The 24,181-nt window shown below is 46.5% G+C and overlaps 1 protein-coding gene across 3 annotated transcripts in view; it reads left to right on the plus strand.

Moving 5' to 3' along the window:
- The window catches only part of Dock8 (dedicator of cytokinesis 8), a 201,826-nt gene that overhangs the window by 131,077 nt on the left and 46,568 nt on the right, over positions 1–24,181 (plus strand). For all 3 annotated transcript variants that reach the window (XM_028894144.2, XM_037205379.1, XM_037205382.1), the window contains 6 exons: positions 2,459–2,554; positions 6,978–7,073; positions 14,232–14,381; positions 15,578–15,691; positions 20,011–20,169; positions 21,813–21,952. In XM_028894144.2, coding sequence (XP_028749977.1) covers positions 2,459–2,554; positions 6,978–7,073; positions 14,232–14,381; positions 15,578–15,691; positions 20,011–20,169; positions 21,813–21,952 — 755 coding nt within the window. The remainder of the gene's footprint in view (positions 1–2,458; positions 2,555–6,977; positions 7,074–14,231; positions 14,382–15,577; positions 15,692–20,010; positions 20,170–21,812; positions 21,953–24,181) is intronic.

A 24,181-nucleotide genomic window follows, 5' to 3' on the forward strand; every position in this document is an offset into this window, starting at 1 on the left:
AATATCATGTGGGACTGGATTTTAATAGGACTCAGTGCCTCCCTTCCCACTGGACTGGAGCTGTAGCTTAGTGGTTCAATCACATCCTCAGAATTCATGTTTAGGGTACTGGGCACAGTCTACAGCACAGGAGCAAATGGTCTTTGTGTGATCTGATCTGTGTGTCCACGGGTGCAGATTGTCTCATGTATGTTATGTATGCATGCTTACTGGTTCTGTGTTCACATGCCTAGAAGCAGGTGTGGAGTACCTTTATGTCATCACTTGTTTGAGGGCAGGTGTTGATCCCATCTCTGTGCAGCCATTTCACTGGTCCTTCTCTGGTTGTTTGGTGTGAGCCACAGCTGACAGCAGAAACTTTGCGGTACTATGTGCTTCCTACATTGATCTTTTGGTTGTTTGCCACAACCAAAGTGTGGTATGGTTTATGGTGCAGGCAGTATTTTAACTTTCAGTCTGTGGGTACCGGAAGGGACTGTCACCAGGCTTTCTACTGGCATGCATCCTAGTACCTTTCAGCATTTGCCACTGTGTTGGGAACGAAAGACTATATAGGCCAGTTCATTTTAGACATCATGCTGATTTGGATAGCCATCATGAACCACGACAGCTAATGCTGGACGTCTCGGGGACTGTAAGTCAGCACAAAGTGGCTGGCACCAGATGTCTAGGGAACTAACAGTAAGGTGGTGATGTCATCCACTATATAACTCCTTTCTGCAGAGTGGCACTTTTATGTCATTCTGTGTAAATATGGCCATGAGGTCAAAGGCCTTCACTAGCATGCATGTGTGTGTCTGTCTGTAAGCCTGTGTGCCTACCTTCGTGTGGCCCTTGTGCACGGGTGACCTGTGTTCCTGTGCCTGCCTGTGTGTAGCCGGTGTTGGTCACTATGTGCCAGGGTGCCTGTGGGCAGCTGCGAGAGCATTCCTGAATAGTACATTTTATCTGCCATGGTCTGTTCAGCCCTCGAGTCTCCTAGGACCCTCCTCTTTTCCTGGCATCGAATCTTGGTCCACACACACTTCCTGTCCACTTCTGGGGAGCTAGTGGATCTCACTGCAGTCTGTGACATTCCTTCCATATAGAGCTCTGCACAGTTTGGAATCTTCAGAGCGAGCTATGCAGAGAAGGACCCGGCCTCTAGAGGCCCCTTGCCACTGACTCACAGGGGTCTCTTTAAAACGCCTTCTTGCTGCTGCTGCTCCTGTCAAATTCTGAGAAGAGAGGATTTCCTAGCACCTGTTTGTTGTACAGAACCACAAGATTTCCGTCTGGACTGCACATCCTAGTGGTTTGTCCACTGTTGATGATGCAGTTAGAATCTCAGGTCCATGTGTCCCCGCCTTCTTTGAACTCCATCCCTCCTCTCTGCAGGTTCCTATTTGTCTCCTGTTGTTCTATTTTCAGCACAGTGGCTGCACCTTAAGCTACTGCTATTCAGTCAGCCATTGTGACTCTGCAGTTACCAGCCTGCTTCTGGTCACAGCTGGCGGGAATTCTGTTTTGCGGCCACTAAAGGGAGCTTTAACTAAATCTCTATCATTCTCTTTATAAATAAAACTCAAGATTCAAAGGCTGGGGTGAAAACCTGCTAGCTCAGAGAGGTTGAGTAGCAACTAGCTGCCTTCTCTCCTTGCTGACATATCTCAAAAAGCACATCGTTCCTCTCTGCCAAAGCAAAAAATAAAAAATTTAAAAAAAAAAGGCCAGGCCACTCAAAATCCCTCCCTACTACTTCCTCTCTCTCTCTCTCTCTCTCTCTCTCTCTCTCTCTCTCTCTCTCTCTCTCTCTCCCCCCCTCTTCTTCTTCTCTCTCTCTCCTCTTTCTCTCCCTCCCTCCCTCCCTCCTCCTACCTCCTTCCCCTCTCCTCATAAATTATCTGGTACTTAAGAGTCTAAAAGAATTTTCCAGGGCTCTCTTTATCTTAACCCCAGGTTCCTATCCGCTGTGTTGCTTTGGGAATAGAGTGCTGCCCAGTCAGGAGCATTTCCAGAATGACCTCTGAACTCTCTCCTGGTCTGGTTAAGGTGTTTTCTTTCTCTCTCTGAAGTTAGTGGGTTTTTTCTTTATTTGTTTACTTGGGTTTTGTGGTGACGTTTTTGATTTTCGTCACTGCCGTTGTGGGATGGCCGCTCTCCACGCACCCCGCGTTATCCCCTGGGGGAATCCCAGTCCTCGGTGCTTGGACTTCACCGTCCTCCAAAGCTGCCCCTGTGTCTTCACTGCACTCTTATCCCATGTCAATGCACACTAAACCATTAACCGCCATTATCTCAGGAGCAAGGGACATTAATTTACCTTCTTTGCTTTGTCTTGTATTTATATGTGGCTGTTATTTTGGTTCTATTGCAGAAAAAGACGTAAAATAAAGAATGAGTTCTGAGGTGGTTTCCAGGAAGCTGCCTCATCCTTCCAGTTTGTCGCTGACCGTGGGTCATGGTTTATGTGTTTCAGATTGCTGATCGCAACTGCAGCCGGATGTCTTACTATGGTTCTGGCAATAACGATGTTCCAGGTTCAGCTGCGGCCCCAAGACCGGTCAGCAAAAAGGTACAGCAGACCAGGGTGGTGTGAGGATAATCCCAGCATAAGACAGGACTCACTTGTGTCTTCCTGGTACAATTGAAAATAGACATTACGTGCTCTCTGGCCTTGTTTCCTGCCCAGCTCACATGCGCGGCGCACACTGAGAGAGTCTTGCCTATTCTTTTTTACTGTTTTACATTTTAACGTTTCAGCAACTCAGTGGTTCTTCAATTTAACTACGTGTCTGGTTACCTGGAAGGTTTTGTGAACTGTTTTATGGGTCCTTTCTTCATTGTTTCTAATTCAATACATCTGAGCTAGGTTCCAAGAAATTAGATTTCAAACCAGTAACCAGAGCTGGTGCTGATTTAGATATCCAACTCTGAGAACCACCAAGTTCACCTCTTTTTTAGGGGAAGGGAAGTTGTCAAGTTCATCCTTGACAAAAGCAAATAGAAAAAAAAAATAGATATTATTTCAATACTATCCAAAATCATATGCCTTTTTGACCAAGCGCAGTATGAAGCGATCAATATGAAGTATGATTCCTCATGATGACCTATAATGAGCCTTAACTCTGAATTCAGAAGCCATGCAAAGTAGGGAATTCCTGAAACCAACAGAACTTCCCAGTCAGCACAGTGGATGAGGGCGAGAGAGACGTGAGCCCTCAAACCAGCTGTCTGTCAAGTGCTGTGCTCTGCTAAGCACCCAGGAGTGGGAGCTACTTAAGTTGAGGTCGTGACTGTCTTTCAAGACCCTTATTTAAGTGCAGATACGCTAACTGCGGTTACATGCAAAGCCGTTGGCCATCGCTGACTGCACAGGAAGACTGTTACACAGACAGGAAGGCATGAGCCTCAGAAGAGCTCAGTTTGCCTGCAGGAGTGAAGGGCTGGGCCTGACACTGTAGACTTGGCCGTAATCCAGATGTTCCAGAAGTTAACCATGAGAGGAACCGTGAAAGAAAACATGGTGAGGCCCCAAATGACTCCTCACCTACCCTAAAGTTTAGCATCTGGCTGCCACAGCTACCACTGGTTCCAAGTTCTACTTTCCTTTAAAAACTATATTATGGCTGGGCAGTGGTGGCACACGCCTTTAATCCCAGCACTCGGGAGGAGAGGCAGGCGGATCTCTGTGAGTTCGAGGCCAGCCTGGTCTCCAAAGCGAGTTCCAGGAAAGGCGCAAAGCTACACAGAGAAACCCTGTCTCGGAAAAAAAAAAAAAAAAAAAAAAAAAAAGCTATATTATTTAAGGTTGAGCATGGTGGCACAGCCCTTAACCCCCAGCACTCAGGAGGCAGAGGCAGAGGGATCTCTGTGAGTTCAAGGCCAGCCTGATCTACATAGAGAGTTCTGAGAAACCAGAGCTGCATAGTGAATCCTGTCTCAAGAAGATACAAATAAATAAGGAACTAAAACAGTCGGCATACTTGCCTACACTCTGACCTCCTTAATGCATATCCGGTTCGGCTTTGCTGTTGGCTTGCTTTGGAATGACCAGAAGGGAGTCCGTTCTGTTTCAGAGGGTGGCTTAGCCAGCGGGTTGCCTTCATAGCTCAGCCAAGAGAGTTTTGCTGCTGGGCTGGCTTCGCTAACCTCTGGAGCAAGGTGTTCTTACATTAGCTGTCCAGTAAGCAACATCAATTACGTGAAGAAGCTGCTCATCCTCCACTAATCTCTCCCTGCCCTAAGACTCTGGCAGACAGACTGACCTACTTCTGGCAGCTAACTCTAAGGCTGGCGGAGCTTGTCTTTCTTCCCATGGCAGGATGGACATGTAGCATGTTATCACGTGCACAGTTGACAACCAGCAGGGTTGACACTAACCCCACCTCTCCCAGATGGCGCAGCCTCAGACTCACGCCAGCAAACAAATGTGCTCCCTTGCGTTAAGATTGCGGAGCTTTAGCCCACCTGATAGAATGAGGGAAGACAGTGGATGAGTTGAACTGATGGGGGGCAGGGGAGGGAAGGTGACTACTCCAACATCTGCTCAGAGATTTTTCTGTTGTCTCCTTTCAATTTAGATAAGTAACCCCCAAAATTGAATGTCTGTAAGACATTTAATATCTAGTAAAATTCATTGTGTTCATACTATCCTGTGGGTAATTTGAAGGTTTGTAATGAGCAGTCATTGTTACAACCAGTTTTTGCTTTAGGTTGCTTTGAAACTTAACTTCCCCATAAATATGTGATATTTGATTGTTGAAATAGTTTTTACTCCCCTGGCCACTGAGAAACAACTGAAGAGTCTATGTGTGTTTAATCTAGGCTTTGTATGTATGTGTAAGATGAGTGAAAACCACAGAGGATTCCTGGCAATTGCTTCTGCATTTAGTTGATATGGCACTGTCTTGATTTGTCCAGGACTGAGCAGGTCCCCAACATGAGGGTCTTTCCGTTTTGAGAGCATAAAAGTACCAAGCAAACCAAGACGAGTTACTAGCCTTACTTTTGATCCTCCATCAAAACAGTTGTCTAGAGAATAAACCAGTGCCCGGCTAGGTTGAAGAATGGGAAGATGAGGAAGTAAAACGTACTGTCTATGTAGCATTTGCTGCGGAGCGAGCGGTCAGGAGACTGGAAGGGAAGGGAAGGCATAGAATAGCTCTGAGTGGGTCTTCAAACATCTGCCTCTGGGACACGGGATTTTAGAAGAGTTCAGGGTTGCCGTGACCTGCATGACGTAGGATTGACCTCACTGGGGTGATGGGAAATGAAGGAAAGACAGACACATGTACAGAAAAGCTGGGGTCCAGTGGACTGTGGGCTCTAATGGAGACACACTAGCATCCTGCAGACTCGGTGTATTTGTTATATATGCTGAAGGAGGGGCAGGTTAGTTTACCGCAGTAGAAAATCTCTATAGGGAAGCAGTCTCAGGCTGCGGTCATCAGGGAGGAGGAAACTGTGGTGGGTACCTTCTGCACACCCTGTCAATATCAGTGCCTGGACCAGGTGGAGGTCTTGTCATTCCATATGGGTCTGAGGCATTGGAGTTTTTGACATGGCCTTACTCTTATCAACACTACCCATTCACTCAGGATTTCTTCTTCTCTCCCACACAGGGAGATACCATGTGCCTTTGTCCAGTTTTGTTTTGTTTTGAGACAGCATCTCACTGGGTATCCCTGCCAGGACTAGAACTCACTATGTAGACCAGGCTAGCCTCAGATTCACAGAGTTCTGCCTGCCTCTGCCCCAGTGCTGGAATTAAAGTTGTGCACCACCACACTCCGTCCTTTTTAAAATTTTTCGTGTGTGTGTGTGTGTGTGTGTGTGTGTGTGTATGCCCGCGTGCGTGTGAATGCAGAGATCCACTCATAAACCCATCCATCACATTTCCCACATGAAGATATAGTGGGACTGTGCAAAGAGAAATTGTCCAACCTGGAATGCATTTGGATATCATCCAGACAGTGGTCCTCAGAGGGTGGCCCTGGACCAGCAGCTTCAGCATCCCCTGGGAAACTCGATAGAATGCAAACTCTCAGCCCCTGCTCCAGACCCTCTGAATCAGAACTCTAAGGGTAGCATCAGCTAGCTGAGTATGACTAAGTCTCCGAGGGATTCTGATTCACATTCAAACTTGAGGACCATCTGTAGCATGAATCTTAAAAAGTCTTATTAATAAACAAACCCAGAGCCAGCTATTGGGGTGAATGCTGGAAGATCAGAGAAGCAGAACAAGCCACAGCTTCCTCACCTCTCCAGTTCCTCAGCTGATCTCGTTTCCTCAGACTGGAAGCCTCTGAGTCCTCATCCAAATGGATCTCAGCTGAACTGTTGCTCAAAAACCTAAAAGCTTAACCAGCTCTAGTTCCTGGTTTTCACGCCTTATATACCTTTCTGCTTTCTGCCATCACTTCCTGGGATTAAAGGTGTGAGTCACCATGTGTGGCTGTTTCCAGTGTGGCTTTGAACTCACAGAGATCTGGATGGATCTGTGCCTCCAAAGTGATAGGATTAAAGGCATGTGTACCACCATTTTCTGGCCTCTGTATCCAGTGGCTGTTCTGTTCTCTGACCCCAGATAAGTTTATTAGGGTGTACAATATTTTGGGGAACACACTATCACCACAGTCTTCGCTACCAACAAACTAGCCTTGTGGATAAGCAAACTAAGGATAGAGAGAGGAATGTGTTTCGTGGTCTGTGGGACTTCAAAAGTCATTCTTCCCTAACATACACCACCCACTACCCAGGAGGTCTTCGCCATAGAATGCAACTGTTATTCCAAGGCTGGGGTATGTTGCAACGCCACCCTCGGCCTGCCTGCGTGTGATTTCAGCACTGATGTTGCCACCTGTCACATATGGCCTGGGGATCCTGGGCTCAGGCTTCTGTAACTAACCAGCTATTGTGTTAGCAAGGAAGGAGAGGGGGGTTTAGTGAGTCATAACCTTGCCATCACAGCCTGGTTTTTGTTTGTTTGTGTTTAGCATTTCCATGAGGAGCTCGCCCTGCAGATGGTGGTCAGCACTGGATTGGTGAGAGAAACGGTCTTCAAGTACGCCTGGTTCTTCTTTGAGCTTCTGGTGAGATCCTTGAATTTGTGCCTGTGCTCAGTCTGGCAAGCAAAGCACACAGGGGAAGGCAGCTTCCTGTGTCGGGGCCTGGCTGTAAACCTGGGATTGTTCCTTGACATGCAATTCTCTTCTCCTTCACCCTCCACCCATCTCCCACCAACCTTATTGACTCTGCCTTGAAAATCAGCATCCACTTCTGTGTCTGCTCATGCCCCCCACCTGGTCAAGTCGCCATCATTTCTCATGTGCCTCTTGCGACATCTTCCTTTGTCTTCCTCCTGTATTCTTTTTGCCCTTAGCCTATCCCTCCGGCCCCAGGCAGCTAACTGTGTCAATATCTTCATGGTTTCCAGGATGCTAGAAATAAAGTGCCATTTAAAGAAAAATCATAGCTAAAATACCCTTGTATAGTCCTAATGTGTACCTCTGTCTCATGCCATGGCCCCCTCATTCTGCCTCTTTCAGTTCCTGGAAAGTATCACTCCTGGCCTTTTTAACCTAAAGCTCTTTTTTTGGGACAGGGTTTCTCTGTGTAGTTTTGGTGCCTTTCCTGGAACTCACTCTGTAGCCCAGGCTAGCCTCGAACTCACAGAGATCCTCCTGCCTCTGCCTCCCGAGTGCTGGGATTAAAGGCGTGCGCCACCACCGCCCAGCGAAGCTCTTTTTAAATCCCCTCTCACAAGCCACCTTTTACTGCCTATGCCTAACACACTTTCTGCTCATCTTCTGGCTCCAGCTTAGATGTCACCATGTGCAGAGCTCTTCTCTGACCACCTTATCCTGTAGTAAGTGTTCCACTTTATCTTCTCCTCTTGCAGACCCGTTCATCCCCTGCTCTCACTTCACACAATCTGTCACTGTTTTCCTGTCTCACCTATGGATGTCTAGGATTTGGTCTATCTTCATTATTCTGTCTTTAGCCTCAGCAAGCTATTTGATATGGTGCAAACAGTAACCAACTACACCGATATTGCTTGGCAAGAGTATGAAATCTGTATGTATGTTTACCCTACCACTGCTGTCCGTGTCCCAGCAAAACAGTGAAAGGTACGTTTATAGTTCCTCCATTTTAAAATAAGAATACTTCTGATACCTCCTTGCATTTCAGTCCTAATGGATGTGAAGAGATTCCGTCATAAAAACCATTAAGAACAGAGGCTGGGGAGATGACTCAGTGATGCAGAGCACTTGCTCTGTGAGATAAGAACCTGAATTCAAATCCAGGGCCCACGTACCAGACTAGGATGGCTGTGTGTGCCTGCGACCCCAGCATTGGAGGACATAGATAGGTAGAGACAAGAGCTCACTGGCCAGCCAGCCTAGTCAGATTGCAACCTTCGGGTTCAGCAGGAGTCTCAAGGTAATAAGGTGGGAGCAGCAGCAGCAGCAGACATCCAAAGCCCTTCTTAGTGTCCACATGTGTGGGGTATGTGCACATGCAACCACACTCTCACATGCACAGGCCATACCCACCATATGTACCCCCACACAAAGATGATAAGCAGACTCCACCCTCTTTTTATTGTGGGTCTTTTTATTTTATTGTAATGAGGATTAAACTTTGGGTCTGGTGCATGCTAAGCAAGCATTCTATTAGCAGCCTCTATCCCCAACACAGCATTTTTCCAGTGTTGCTAACTGGAGATGCAGAGTGAAGTGATATTAAATAGAAAAGTGTAAAATCACAGATGAGGAAGGACTGGGACATGGGTGGTGTTGCTTTATGTATTGGTTCCTTCCTCGAACATTAAGTGAATAGTATTTTTAAGAAAGGGGAGTAGACTTTTTTGTTTGTTTGTTTTCTCAATGTAAATCCAAGGTTGAGAAAGCAGCATCACTGAGCACTCAGACAGAAAGAGGAAAGGATTAAAGGAAATGAGGGTAACCCCACGTGGGGAGGAAGAAGGGCATGCTGTGCCCCCAAGTTAAGAGTCTAGCTGCTTACTACAGAAAGAGTCTGAGCACCCCAGGCCCGTCTGAGAAGGGTGCCAGTGCCCTGACGCAGACCCCAGCATCACACAGGAGTGTCCGACAGAACCAATGAGATTCTTCAGATCCCTTCCCTGTGGGAGTGAAGGAAGCACCATGCACCGACCTGTCGTCCAGGTGACCTCAGGGCGCACCTGCAGTGGACTAGTCCCCACCACCTCTACTTTGTGAGTCCTAACTAGCTAAAGGGCTCTGGGGGGTTGGCCAATTCAAAAGCAGATCTTAGTCTGCAAGCCAAGCTGGTTAAGGCTTGTGGCCACAGCTTGCCAGCCTTTGGCTAATAGCATCATCAGGGTATACATGAGCTCTGTGATCTGGCACAAAGTGGACTGGCAACAAAACTCACTCCCCTCTTTTCCTTGAGGCACAGAAAGTGTTACAAAAACCAAACAAACCATGTCCGGTAGGTCCTGCTTCTGTTCCGGTCTCGCCCGCCATCCAGCTTCCCTTCAGAGAAGATCCGCTGGCCCATGATCCATCTCTACATAATTCATAAAAGAATCCCAAATTCTAAACCAAAATTGCTGATTAAAGAAGTAAAAACTAGATCTGCCTTAATTAAAGGTGTCTCAGTTGTGAACTCACCCATTTGCACTCATGTGAACACCCTTCATCTAACCGCTCTTAGATCTCAGACAGCACCGTGCTTGCTGGGAAAGCACACGAGTCCCTGAGGAGCCAACTCAAGCCCAACTACTCAGAGTTCCAGTAGCAACTCTGCAGGCTCTCGAATCTGTTGTTTGTTTTTGCTCTTTTTCTCTTTCGGGGGCCCCACCACCCAGCTCCCAAATAAATCACACACAGAGGTTTAGTCTTAATTATAAATGCCCAGCCTTAGCTTGGCTTGTTTCTCGCCAGCTTTTCTTAAATTATCCCATTATGCCTCTGGGCATTTACTGTTCTCTTACTTCTGTAAATCTTACTCTCACTCTGTGGCTTGCTGGGTGGCTGGCCTCTTCCTTTCTTGCTCCTCTTCTCTGGCTCCTTCTTCCTCCCCTCCCAGATTTCTCCTTCTATATATTCTCTCTGCCTGCCAGCCCTACCCATCCTTTCTTGCTTGCTATTGACCATTAAGTTCTTTATTAGACCATCAGGTGTTTTAGACAGGCAAAGTAACACAGCTTAACTGAGTTAAACAAATGCAACATAAACAAGTAACACACCGTAAAATATTCTACATCCTTGAAACCCCGTGAGACCCCTGCTTATCCCCATCGCACACACCAGGGCTACAGAGATTTGCCAGCCTGCTCAGCCAGGGGTGGGTGGAGTCTCATTCGCTGGTGCTCAGGTACATGTTCTTTCTAGTCACTATTTTGCCTCTTTGAGAAGCTTGGGGTTTCAAGACATCTTCTCAGTCCATCATACCTAACTGACTATGGACTAACCCATCCCAGTCAGGAGTCCTGTTAGTGCTGTGCATGATGGTGGATATTTGGTTCCCCGTTATCATGAGCTCAGCTTGAGTGGTTCAACAGAGCATCTTATAGCTCCATTTTAAAGACAAGTTTGTATAAGTTATAACAATGACTCTGTCCTTCATATAATCCCAGTAGGGATGGCACCCCTGAAAAGAGAAAAATAACACCTGAAGTAAACTAAGCATCTTTATGTATGCCAGGCACTGTTTTAAATCTTTTTAAAGCACTGTTTCCTTCAGTCTTCATACAGCCTTGAGTCAGGGTTCTTACGATTCTGGGTTTGCAGGTGGGGTCAGGGAAGAGCGGTGGCCAGCAAGGGCCTCCAGGTCTCTCTGGGTCTTTGGCAGCACCGCTGCAGTGCCCGTAACCACAAGGGGCCGAGAAGCACAGAGAGGGTGAAGGTTGCTTCCGATCTGGCGTGTTCCTCACTAAGACTTGTTTGACCCAAGAGAGAGAGACACAGGCAGTGACTACCGCCGTCTCCTATCTCTAGAACCCCCTTGTGTGACACAGATGACGTAGTTTACAAAAGCTCACATGGATGGAAGCACTTGAGTGGGGTTGATCCCAATGCAGCTCCACCAATACAGCAGATACACAGGGCTCTACAGACCAGAGGCGCTCCGCCAGGGTCTCCGGTGCTGAGGAGCATGTATCACAGGGCCTCTCCCCAGGGTGTCTGCAATGTTAACAGGAGCCAATAAAGATTGGTGAGGCATTCAGGGTGCAGCAGATGCCCGAATCCTTTATTTATCTAGCTTCATTCTGAAAACTCACAGAGAGGGGACAGAGCAGTTGGGGCATCGAGAAATCTAGAGGCAGAGAAGGGGGTCCACATGACAGGACCACTCTGTAGCAATAGGGGTGACAAATGGCCAAAACTTTCACCAGTGATCTCAGGCTACAGCCTCCCATTCACCGTTACAACCCGAAAAGCTGAGGGAGGGAAGGGGAGGGACCATTGCTGCAGTGTACAGTCACCTAAACATTCATAGATGGAGAAGGGCTGTGGTCGAGGACCTGGAAAGAACATTGATCTCAGACCCAGATGGGGCCCTCTGTCCTCAGTGCATTGTTGCATCCTTACCTGGCTGATGCTCAGAACGTTTGAAAAGAACAACTTCCGCCAGGGCTTAAGCAGCAGAGGGCAGTTTGACACCTCCAGCTGTGCTGGCCCACCAGGTGCTAATGAACAATAGCTTTGTCACAGGAGACGGTACACTTGGTTCTCGGGTGTACTGCACACTTTTTAATGAATGAACCCCTGTGTGGCTAGAAACCACTGATTCCGCCCGCGGAGGCCCAGAGGTAACTAGGTGACCCAGTTCCTCCGGACATGCCGTTCTGCACGAGGAGGTTCTGAAAGGTGTCCATTCTCAGAATGGGCCACAGAGGCCAATATGGAGAAATTGTTTTTCTACCTTACCAAACCCTACAAATGACAGGCTGAGCCCCACTGATATTTCTTCTGGATTCTTCTGTGGAGAGCCAGGGATACAAGAGCTGGCAGGTTGCTGACAGTCTGGACAGAGGCCATCAGTGGGTAGTACGGTATTGTGAGGATTATTTATTTGGTTGTGGGATGGCCAAACTCAGCAGGCAGGAGCCGAATGTAACAATGAGTTCAGCAGCCTGGCGCTAGGGTGGGTTAGCCAGCAGAGGATCAGGATTGGGGTCACCTGAACAAAGAAGCCTTGTCCTCCCTAGTCCTTGGCTGGGAGTATAGTGAGAGAGATACTTTTGTTGAACAAAAAAATGGTGCCCTGTTCCCACCCCTCATTCAGGCCCTCTCACGGTGTGGTTGTGGGTCTTTGGGAATATGGATTTGTCTATATGTCTGTGTGTCCTGGGTTAGACAGTCCCCTTGGGTTAGGAGAAACCATGTTCTTACATTGGATTGGACATGCTTAGGTCTGCGTGAGCTACTCAAGGCATTCCGTGAAACATGGATCAGAAAGCTGCCTCTGTCCTTCCCTCATGCGTTGCCTCCTCTGTGGTTGCCTTTGTCTCAGTCTTGACGGCTTTACATCTCAAGAAACAGACTCTGCCCTTAGTGTGCGAAAGGTCCCGTGATGTTCTTCGGCGTGGAAGCCAATTTCCAAGACTCCAGATGGGGCAAATGTGGGTGGGTTAGCTTCCAAGGAAATCGCTTTTCTGTTGTTGGGTTGTTTTGTTTTGTTTTTATTTTATATTTTTGCTTTTTTTTTAAATTGGCTGATGTTGTTTTTGCTTGCTTACTTTGAGGCAGGGTCTCACTGGCTAGCTCTGGCTGACCTGGAGCACTTACTGTGTAGACCAGTCAAACCTTGGACTGGTAATAATTCTCCTGCAGCTTCTTCTTGAGTGCTGGGGTTACAGGGAAGTACCTCCAGGCCCAGCTGACAGTCACTTTCTGCTCTCATGATCTGACTAGCCTGCACAAATTCATGAACATGATTTCAGAACGTCCGCCCACAGCCATGAGAAGTCCCAGTGTAGTGGATACTTTGCCTTTTACTGTGACAAAATGTCCTGAGGAAAATAAGGAAGAGAGGGTTTATTTTGGCTCACAGTTCAGGGATACAGTCCATCATGGCGGCGAGGTTTTGGTGGCGGAGCTTGAGGCAGCTGGACACAGCCTCTGCTGTCAGGAAGCAGACAGGAGTTCTTTGCTCACCTCCCTTTCTCCATTTTTCTTCAGCCTGGAAACCAGCCATGGAATAGTGCTGCTCACAGGGGGCAGGACTTCCTGATTCCGGTTGACCCAATCATGCCCGAGGCTTATCTGGGGGTGATTTCTGATCCTGTCAAGTTGACAGCAATCACCAGCACCCCAGCCTTTCCAGTCAGACTGCCCAAATAGCTCTCAGCAAACTCACCCAACTGTAAGGCTCAACTTCTGATGCCAAAGGAATATATTGACCCTGGAGCTCCTGGACCAGGGAGAACCCAAATATTCTACATGATCTAGATTTTAAAATATAGTAGGAATTAAACTAGTATCATACTAGTTATTAATGATTAATTGATTGGTGGACTATAAGTTAGAGTTAAGAAACTTAAAATATCATTTTCCCTAGAAGCTGAGCGAACATGGACCTTGTAATGAGATCCATCTCAAAAATATGTATTTATATCCTCCAGAGGCAGTGTTCTACATAATGATTAAATTTCTCGATAGTCAACGTAATCCCGATCAGCCCATAATATAGTTTAAATTTTAATTTCTAGAAGCAGAAATTAACTTGATGTGAACTATAGAATTGCTTCTGGAAAACAATTTTGATTTTAAACTCAATATAGAAGGGACATTTCTCCCTTGTTCTCCTTACTGTAGTTTCAGGAAAAGGAGATTTTATATCCGGACAGCATTATAAAATGGTTCCTTTGTGTGTCCTGTGTCATGTACTAGAACAACCTGTGTGGTTCTGGGAACTCTGCCTCACTCTGTCTTCCAGGATGTGGGCTGCTGGGGGTGGGGGTGGGGGTGTCTCCTGACACTGGGCCGAACGGCTAAGCTCCAGGTTCTGTCAGGAGCATGAAAGGAGCCCCTAAGGAGGGGTCAAGAAGAGGACACTCTGGCCACCTCCAGCCGCCATGGCAACCATTCTGTGTGTCAGAAGCATTTTGTAGTCCAGAGGCAGTTTGGGCACCAGGAGCACCAATAGAGTATCAGAAAGTCCATTGTGAAAGCGACTTCCTTCAAGCCGTTCACCCTTGGTGCATTGTACAGGCAGGTCACCAGCCTCCACGTTGACATTGTCCCCTTCCTCCGTAGGTGAAAAGCATGGCGCAGTATGTACACAACCTGGACAAACGGGACAGTTTTCGGAGGACGCGTTTTTCTGACCGCTTCAAAGATGACATAACGACCATTGTTAATGTGGTCACCTCGGAGATAGCAGCCCTTTTAGTGAAACCCCAGAAGGTAACTGTGTGTCTTCACTTTCCAAGTTGTTTAATAAGCAGAGAAAAATAAGCCTCATTGGAAAACAGTAGTTAAAATATAACAACAGTTAACATATGCTGAACCAGCCCCCGGGTGTGGCTGGGGATAGCTGTAAAGACATTACAGTGTGGTTTATCATTTAAATGATTTTATGAGAGAAAATCCTTTCTCTTGGGAGACACGGCCTGAAGTCTTATGGAGTAAATAGGGATATTTACTACCTACTTGAAAAGAGTTTCAAAAAATACTGTTTTTTATGTAGAAAGAATGATAATAATGCAAAGTTTGCAAAATGTGAAGTATCAGTTGGTATGATTGTACCAGTCTATAACTTGAAATCATTGCACAGAGTTTACACACACACACACACACACACACACACACACACACACACACACACACACACACACACACTTGCTGCCAAGCCTGCTAACCTGAGTTCAGTCCCCCAAACCTACATGGTGGAAGTGGAGAACCAGCTCTTGCACACTGTCTCCTGACCTCCACCTAAGCACCATATTTCACACTTACCACCACTGCACAAATAAATAAACGTTAATCTGAATTTATTTACTGGTTTTTTCGAGATGGAGTCTCACTAAGTTGCTCTGACTGTCCTCAAACTCACTATGTAAATCTTATAGATAAGAGCACTGAGAAATAATATAAATAAATAAATAAATAAATAAATAAATAAATAAATCTGAAAAACCACACAAAAATAGATTGGCCTCAATTCTTGGAAGAATTCACTCTCCCAAGTGTGACTCTGAAATCTATCAGGACTGGGTGCTGGTGGTACACGCCTTTAATCCCAGCGCTCGGGAGGCAGAGCCAGGCGGATCTCTATGAGTTTGAGGCCAGCCTGGTCTACAGAGCAAAATCTAAGACAGGCCCCAAAACTACATGGAGAAACCCTGTCTTAAAAAACAAAAATAAATAAATAAATAAATTTCAGAGCCCAAAATTATATATATAGAATAGGGTTGATTATATACTTACATATGTACAAAACAAGATGAGTGGAACAAATACATCTAAATGTTCCACGTCACCCAGAAGGGTGGTGGGCCCATTTACTAGGCTCTTCCTCTCGGAGGGTCCACACCAGGGCCCCGGGAGCTCCTGTCCAGGACCCAACAGTGTGATCTGTGTGTTCTGTGCCTGTTTTAAAGGAGAGTGAGCAGGCCGAAAAGATCAACATCAGCCTGGCTTTCTTCCTGTATGACCTTCTCTCGCTCATGGACAGGGGCTTCGTCTTCAACCTCATCAAGCATTACTGCAACCAGGTGAGTGCCTCTGGGAGCTGCCGCGTCAGCCCCTTCCCTCTGACTGGCTGCTGCTCACTGTCACAGGGTGTTGCTTCCTTCAGGTGACCCACACATGGTGGACTTGCACCCCGTCTGTGCCGTGTGCAAGCTGTCCAGCCACACTGAGCGCCTGGATTCCCGGAGCGTGTATCACAGCAGTCAGCAGGCCAGTTTAAGGAGACTGAAATTGCTTAGCGACATGACTTCTCCCAGTTAACGTATACGAGAAGTTACAGGATGATGTGTTTAATCTTGGATCACAGCATTCAAGGTTTGGGACTGGGAAGATGGCTCAGTAGATAAAGTGCTTGCTGTACAGTCGTGAGGACCTGAGTTCGGAGCCCCGGCACCCACCTCAGTACTCAGTGCTTACCTCAGTACTCCGGAGACAGATTGGAAGTGGAGATAAGCAGAGATAGGCAGAGCCCAGGGGCTTGTTGGAAAGCTATAGAAGAAGCACCTGATATCAACTCACACATATGCACATGCACACGCGAGCGCACACGCACACACGCACACACACAGAGGAGGGGAGAGACCAAAATATAAGGCTTCTTTTCACTTATTAGGACTATTAAATTGTGGTTATGGGGTTCTAATGTTTAGAAAGCCAATGAAGCCAGGCGGTGGTGGCGCATGCCTTTAATCCCAGCACTTGGAAGGCAGAGGCAGGTGGATCTCAGTGGGTTCAAGGCCAGCCTGGTCTAAAAAGCAAGTTCCAGGACAGCCAGGACTGTTACACAGAGAAATCTGTCTTGAAAAAACAAAAACAAAAAAGAAAGCCGATGAACTCAGATATTGAATTCCCAGGAGCACAAAGCATGTATTTTTTAATGCAGCACAACAACGTATCAGTGTTAACTCTTCCCCAGAGGTTGTTTTGTTTTGAGACAGGATCTCACTATGTAGTCCTGGCTGCCCTGGAACTATGTAGACCAGGCTGGCCTCAAACTCCTGGAGATGGGCCTGCCTCTGCCTCCCGAGTGCTGAGATTAAAGACGTGTGCCACCCCACCCAGCTTTCTCCCCAAGTGTTGAGTGTAATTCTCTTGTGAGTGTTCCCTTCAGAATGTCCTCGCAATAAGAACATAAACAGCGGTTACTGTGGCTGCTCCTCTTCTTCCGTATCTCTTCACCGCAGCCACCATGTCCACTGCTTGTACCACAGCCCCCACAACTGTCCCCTCCCCCCACAGGCTGTCATCACCACCATCATCGCTCCCAATAATTAGTGATGTTACAGCTTTACACACTTCTGTTTCTAGGACTCTCCTCTCCTTGTTTGTAAATGGCCAGGGCTCTCCTCTGTGGAGCTTTGGGGGCCAGGGCACCTTATCCAGAAGAAAGATGTCATGAGGAGAGACAGGAGAGTCACTGGGCTGCAGGAGCGGAAAAGCCGTTCCCAGTGGGACGGTTCAGAGGCTTCCAGTGAGGGGCCACCGCCCTGCAGGGGAGTCAGGAACGTCTGAAGAAGTGGCCAGGCTTGTGTGCATGTGGAGGCGGTGTGCATGTGGGGCGTGTGCGCGTGTGCGCGTGTGCGCGTGCGCGCGTGCGCGCGTGCGCGCGTGCCTGACAGGTGAGGTTGCTGGGCAGCACAGTGGGGAATCTGGGTCAGAGAACTGGAGGGGCTGTAAGCTCCTCACGACTGCAAGGCTCTGCCTTCCCAGGAGGAAACAGCTGTGCAGTGAGGGCGCGCGAGCTCTGCAGAGTAGGTGCTGAAGGCCGGAAGTCTGGGTTTGAGCTGCCCCTGACGTTTTGGTTGAGAGCCTAGCCTTTAACAGCGGAGTCACCTCTGCAGCCCGTTTGAGCTGCTCCTGAAAAGGGAATACAGGAAGCCGGCTGTCTTTGGGAACCCCATCGCTGTTGCTCAGTTCCACACAGGAAATGTGATGCAGCCGCACAGAGATCTGTCGGGTTCTTGGCTTGGGCTACTAATGCACAGAACTGCACAGTGAGCACTTAGCAGATACTGTTGGTGCCTACATAATTTAAAACACTTAATAAATTGCTCATTAGTCAACATAAATTCTGATTAAAACTATCAAGTGGCTAACTTCAATCCCAGCATTCACAGAGGCAGAGGCATGCAGATCTCTGTGAGTTCAAGGCCAGCCTGGTCTATGTAGAGAGTTTCAGGACAGCCAAGTAAAACCTTATCTCAAAAAAAAAAAAGGGCAGAAGATCCCTATCAAGTGATTTCTTCTTAATTGAAAACTATAGAGTATGTTATATCTAACAAGAGGGTTAGCATTCTAGCAATATTATTAAATAATTTAGCTGCAATGCTTTTAAGTATTAAATTATATATCAAACAGCTAATGTGCATTTGAGATTACAAATAAGGCATATTTTAAAGATATATTAATAATTCCTTAACCTGCATATTTTTTTTTTTTTTTTTTTTTTTTTTTTTTTTTTTTTTTTTTTTTTGTTTTTCGAGACAGAGTTTCTCTGCGTAGCTTTGCGCCTTTCCTGAAGCTCACTTGGTAGCCCAGGCTGGCCTCGAACTCATAGAGATCCACCTGGCTCTGCCTCTCGAGTGCTGGGATTAAAGGCGTGCACCACCACGCCCGGCAACCTGCAGATTTCTTATTTGTGAGGTTAAAGTAGTTTGAATTTCTTCTAAAGTTTCCTTGTGGTCTTCTTCCACTACATAAATGCATTATTTTATAATTATAAAATAAAAATGGTCTTTAATGCTTTCAAAATTTTATTTTAAAATTGATAGATCTATTAATATTTGTATTAAGAAATTATTTGATCCACAATACTTTATATGTTTGGTCAGGTTATTTTTTTTCAAATATCTGAAAGTTGAAGACATTTCTGTCCTAACTAAACAAAATTATCTGTTTTAAAACTTTATTGGGGAGTCTATTCATAAACTTCCATGCTTGAAAATTTGGAGATTAATTCAAACTGACAAATTTTAGGATGGTCAAGAAAAGAGAGCCTTCTGGGTGCTGGTGGCACACACCTTCAATCCCAGCACTCAGGGAAGCTCAGGCAGGTGGATCTCTATGAGTCCAAGGCCAGCCTGGTCTACAAAACAAGTTCCAGAACATCCAGGCCTGTTACACAGAGAAACTCTGTCTTCAAAAAGAAAAAGAAAAAAAAATAACTGATTTTAATATGAGCCCTTTAAATACTATGGAGATTTTGGTAATAACTATTAATATATGTCATAAGCATTGATGATTTTTAAATTCTTTTAATAAAATATGAAATTTTCTCTGTCTAAATCTGAATGGGGCATAGCATATCAGATTTATTGTTAGAATGTGTTTTGTTTTATATGTCACCATGTTCAAAACACATATAACACTTAATATTTGTCAACACACTTTTATAAAAGTAAATCCTAAATTACTAAGGTTTGTATCACTTTATTCTGTTTCTCATATTCATTCAAATCATTATAGGGAATTACTTATTTTTCATTAGAAATTCCCTTAAGTGCTCAAAAAAACCTATCTGGGGCTAGTTTTCAAATAATTGAATGTGTAAAGTCAAGTTTGGTGTGCGCTGGTGTGGCGACGTGTCGGTTCTCAGGCAGTGTGTACACAACTCAAGAGTAGACACAGAGACGGTCCCCTGCCTTATTTATATAACACCCCTTGCCACCCAAACTACATTGACCCCTGAGTTTCCCCAGGGATGTCCTGGGTAAGAAGAGAATCCTAAGGAGGCATCCCCATCCTCCACCTCCAACTGCCTGCCCCTGTGGCAGATCCCACCAGAATAAATAACAGCGAATACTTCAGAAGCGCTGGGTTCCAGGGCACTGTGTGCATGTCAAATACAAATCCATCTGTTTTCAAAGCCTTAAGATGCACACAGGGAAAGGTGATCCCAGAACAGCGGGACATGAATAGCTGTGCGGGAAGGGCCATTTTTCTTTCAGGATGGAAGTAAAACCACCCACAGCCACAGCCACCTGCCCTGCCCAATGCCTTCCTCAACTGTTACTTTGTCACTTTTTGGTGGCAGTGTTTAGCTTAGCCTCTTAGACACAGTAGAGCTGTCAGAAAATGTGTTCAGTTGTGCCCTGCTGAAGACATGCCTATCCCAAGCTTATTTTCTACACGTTTGCTGTGGCATTGATTAGACACTGTGAGGGGGGGACAAGAGTTCTCACTTGGGGCTGCTGACTGAGGCTCCCAGAATGACAGCCGTTGCTCAGATTAACCTTTGCTCAAATTGCTATCTTACTGTGCCGAGAAAGAACGTGTTAGTGTCTGTTAAACTCGAGTCCAGTTATTCTACGCCAAGCATTTCTTTCTGTGCATTTCCTTCCAGCTATCAGCCAAGCTCAATACCCTTCCAACGCTCATCTCCATGCGGCTGGAGTTCCTGCGAATCCTCTGTAGCCACGAGCATTACCTCAACCTGAACCTCCTCTTCATGAATACTTCAGATACCGCTCCAGCGTCTCCCAGCCCCTCCATATCCTCTCAGGTCATCCACTAAGCTGTTTTATTAATTACCTTAGTTCAATTATGCATCGCCTATAAATGTTGGTCTTACTAATTAGAGGAAAAATCAAGCTATTCAAACTAGAACAATTGATCCAGATACGGGCAACAGGCTACCCTGAAGCTGTAGCATCTGATGATTGACAAATCAAGTAATTTGGCTCAAGGATCCCTCATGAGGCTAACTATATAGGAAGGAATCTGTAAGTCTAGAGAAATGAAGAAACTTAGATAAGTCTCAAGTCCTCTTTTGTCGGCATTAACTGATTATTATACAATGTCTTATGTAAATACAGGTTTGATATATTTGCAAGTACAAGGTTCCAAAGTCAAGTGAGTTTTGGAAACTCTTTGTTAATCTCATTTTTTTATTTGTTTGTTTGTTGTTGTTGTTGTTGTTTGTTTTTTGTTTTTTGTTTTTTTGTCAAAGGGCTCAGAAAGGAAGAGGTGCTGGAGAGGGAGGGTGATGAGAAGTAATGATTCCCACGTGATTCGACTGTGGAAATGACCTCACTCCCCTTCCCCCATAGGTTTCTTGAGGAATTAGTGTCCTCTAGAAAACCCTTAAGGAAACGTTATTTTACAGTCACATTCTGTATGTGGAAAACCAGTCAGATGTTCAGAGCAGCAGGCATGATATCCCAGGAATAGTGTTAGATTCCATTCTGCTATATATACTTGATACTAGCACAAAGGTGAGGCTTGTCTACTTAATCTCTTGTTAACGTGAGGCACAGTGATGGGCACCTGTAGTTCCAGGACTCAGAGGCTGAGCGGGGAGGATCGCCTGAGCCCAAGAGTTCTAGGTCAGCCTGAGCAATGTATGAAGGCTCATTTTTAATAATAGTAATAATAACAATTGTAGTAGTAAAAATAAGAGGAAGTTGGCTTAGCTATCTGTTCCAGATGGTATACTGGAAGTTAGCTACATGACCACCATAATATGACTTGGGACACACGTGACTTACAAGGACTAATGCCAAATACATCATCTGCCTGCTGTAATTTGTTCTATGGAATGAGTCCTATGACCTCCCCATGTTGACCTCGCGCTGGGTCCTCTCCCCACATCCCTCTTCTGACTGCCCCAAGGAGTTGACAGGATCCTACCCAGCAAAGCACAAGGAAGGACTTACAGAGACACTTAATTCTGCTGCCCTGGGTGAAGGATGCCATGTTCCTGGAGTAGGAACACAGGACAGGAGTGGCCTAGGACTGCCAGCAGCATCCAGACAGTGTGCTCAGGCAACCTTGAGAAAGGGTGCTGGGAAGACAGGCCATAGCATGGGGCCGGGTTCAGTCCTCATTTCTCTGTCTACATTTATCCTGGGCTGTTTGTTCATCTGCAACTTTTGATAGCAGGTGAGCACAGAGGGATTAACTGATTTTCTATTCTTTTTTTTCCCCTTGTTTTGCTGTCCTGGGACCCCAGCGATGTTAGGCACATGCTCTGCTGTTCAGCTCTACCCCAGCCTGGTTTCTCCACAGGCCCTGCATACTTGGTTCTCATATCCGTGTTGGCCAGTCCGTGCATGCACTCTCTGGCCAGAGCTCTGTGAATGCAAGCCAGGGCTGTTTTGGTTCCAGTTCTTAACACTCATCAAGCTGCTGTTTGTACTTCTGTAGAACTCAAGCTCCTGCTCCAGTTTCCAGGACCAAAAGATTGCCAGCATGTTCGATCTGACCCCGGAGTACCGCCAGCAGCACTTTCTCACGGGGCTCCTCTTCACAGAGCTGGCTGTCGCCCTGGATGCGGAAGGGGACGGGTAAGTGTCGGACGCCCAGAGTGGCGCGTGAAGGGAGAAATATTAACGGAGTTTCCAGTTCGACTTCTTATGTGTATAGCCAGACCCCAGAACTTCACCACTGCTGGTACCCAGGAGAAGCACTCCTGTCTTGATGGCACCCGTGGGGCATGGAGGGGAAAGGGGATTAGAGGAGCCATGAATGACCTTGTTTTTACAGCACTGAGAATTGAACCCAGAGCCTCCTCACACACTGTAGGTGTGCAGTCTACCACCGAGGCTCATCCCCAGCCTTAAAATGACTTTATTTTGGCGGGGAGAGGGTTTGAGGCAGGGTTTCTTTGTGTAGCCCTGGCTCTCCTGGGACTCTGTAGCCCAGGCTGACCTCGAACTGAAAGATCTACCTGCCTCTGCCTCCTGAGTGCTAGGAATGAAGGCGTGTACCACCAAGCCCACCTCAAAAATGACTTCTTAAAGTCCCTGTTTGGATGGGGCGGGGCGGGGGGAGGGGGTAAAAAAAAAGTCCCTGTTTGAGCAGAGTTTACAGAAAATGCTTTGCTAGTGAATTCCCTAGGGAAAAACCACTTTGCGAGAGGGTTGCTGAGGTGGAACCCAGGGCCTTGCGCATGCTGAGCATGAGCTCATCCACTAAGCTACACCCCCAGCCCTAACAAGGCCACTTTTGACAAGGTGAGTACACCAAGAAGAAATACCAAGATGCCACTGCCCAGTGTGGACAGAGGAAGTGACAGCTAATAAGAAATCAGCTGTCCTGTGTCTAGATTACACTTCTTGTGGACAAACCTTCCTGGGCCAAGAGAGATGCTCCGGGCACCCACTGGGTCTTGTAAATCCTCTCACGGCATGTGTGTCTGAACACCAGGGTGTACGGCAGTATCCTGCCTGACTTCTTGGCTCATGGCTTACATTCCATCATGGTCTCTCTACTCAACTGAATTCCAACTTTCCCAGTACAGTTTTCTGTCCTGTGACTAACATATTTTCTCAGCAACAAAAAGTGCCCTAGGGGCTGGAGAGATGGGTTAGTGGGTAAGAGCATTGGCTGCTCTTACAGAGGACCTGAGTTCAATTCCTGACACCCTCACATAGATACACATGCAGGCAAAACACTAATGCACATCAAATAAAAATAAATAAATTAAAAAAAAAAAACTGCCCTGGGATAGTTGCTTATAAGGTACCGAGAGACCAAAGTTTGAAAACAAGAAATTGCCTGGTTTCACTCTCTTAGTTGCTTTTTAATAAATACCATGGCTTTAAGTGATTTCTCCAAGTATCTTTTGTGCTCACATCGGCAGTAGTTTTTCATTTTCTGTTTTTGCTCCCCTTGGAAACAGCCCTGACATCTGTTTCTGATCCTTGTAAACTTGTGGCTGGGGAATTACTGCTATAAGGGAGAGCTTACTCAGAGACAGTGTACTCACCCCTCATCAGGCCGATAGAGCCTTCAACGACACCCAGAGAGGAGCTAGTTAGCGGCGTCGGTGTTTGGACAGCACAGCCATCCCCAGTTCCTTTCCTAGAAGGCTGCCGGAAGTACAGTCAGGACTGCAGCATGTGGGCTAAACCTTAGAAAAACGCCATCCTTTAGCACAACTTCCCAGTGATCAGTGCGTCCTTCTGCTGCCAAGGCAGTTAAAAGATTCACCGATGTCTGTCTCAACTCCAGTGGGGCAAGGGCTTATGGGATACACCTCTTTCCCCAAGTGAGCAGCCAGAGCCATCTCACACTTGGGTTTACCCGTGAATGGCCATGCTTCAGTAAATCCAATGGCTTTCGAGCTTGGAGATTGCCTCGTTGTATCTTTGTGTTAACTGACAACAGCAGCACCAGTCCAAAAGACAGCCCACTGCTGGAGCCACAAGCCGAGTACCAGGACCAGAACACCTGTCAGGCTGGCAGTGGTGGCGCACGCCTTTAATCCCAGCACTCAGAAGGCTGAGGCAGGCAGATCTCTGTGTTCAAGGCTAGCCTGGTCTGAGTTCGATTCCCAGAAACCAATAGAGGTGAAGAGAGAGAAGTGACTCCACAGAGTTGCCCTCTGACCTCTACACTTGCACACACACAACAATAATAATAATAATAATAATAATAATTTTTAAAGTCAAAGTTGCTACTTTGTTTTGTTTTTTGGGACGGGGTCTTGCTATATAACCCACAATGCCTCAAATTCAGTAATTCTCAGCTTCCTGAGACCTTTGTGCCTATGTAGAAGTCATTTCCTTTCT

The sequence above is a fragment of the Peromyscus leucopus genome, chromosome 1 (genome assembly GCF_004664715.2).
Source record: "Peromyscus leucopus breed LL Stock chromosome 1, UCI_PerLeu_2.1, whole genome shotgun sequence".
Classification (NCBI taxonomy): Eukaryota; Metazoa; Chordata; class Mammalia; order Rodentia; family Cricetidae; genus Peromyscus; species Peromyscus leucopus.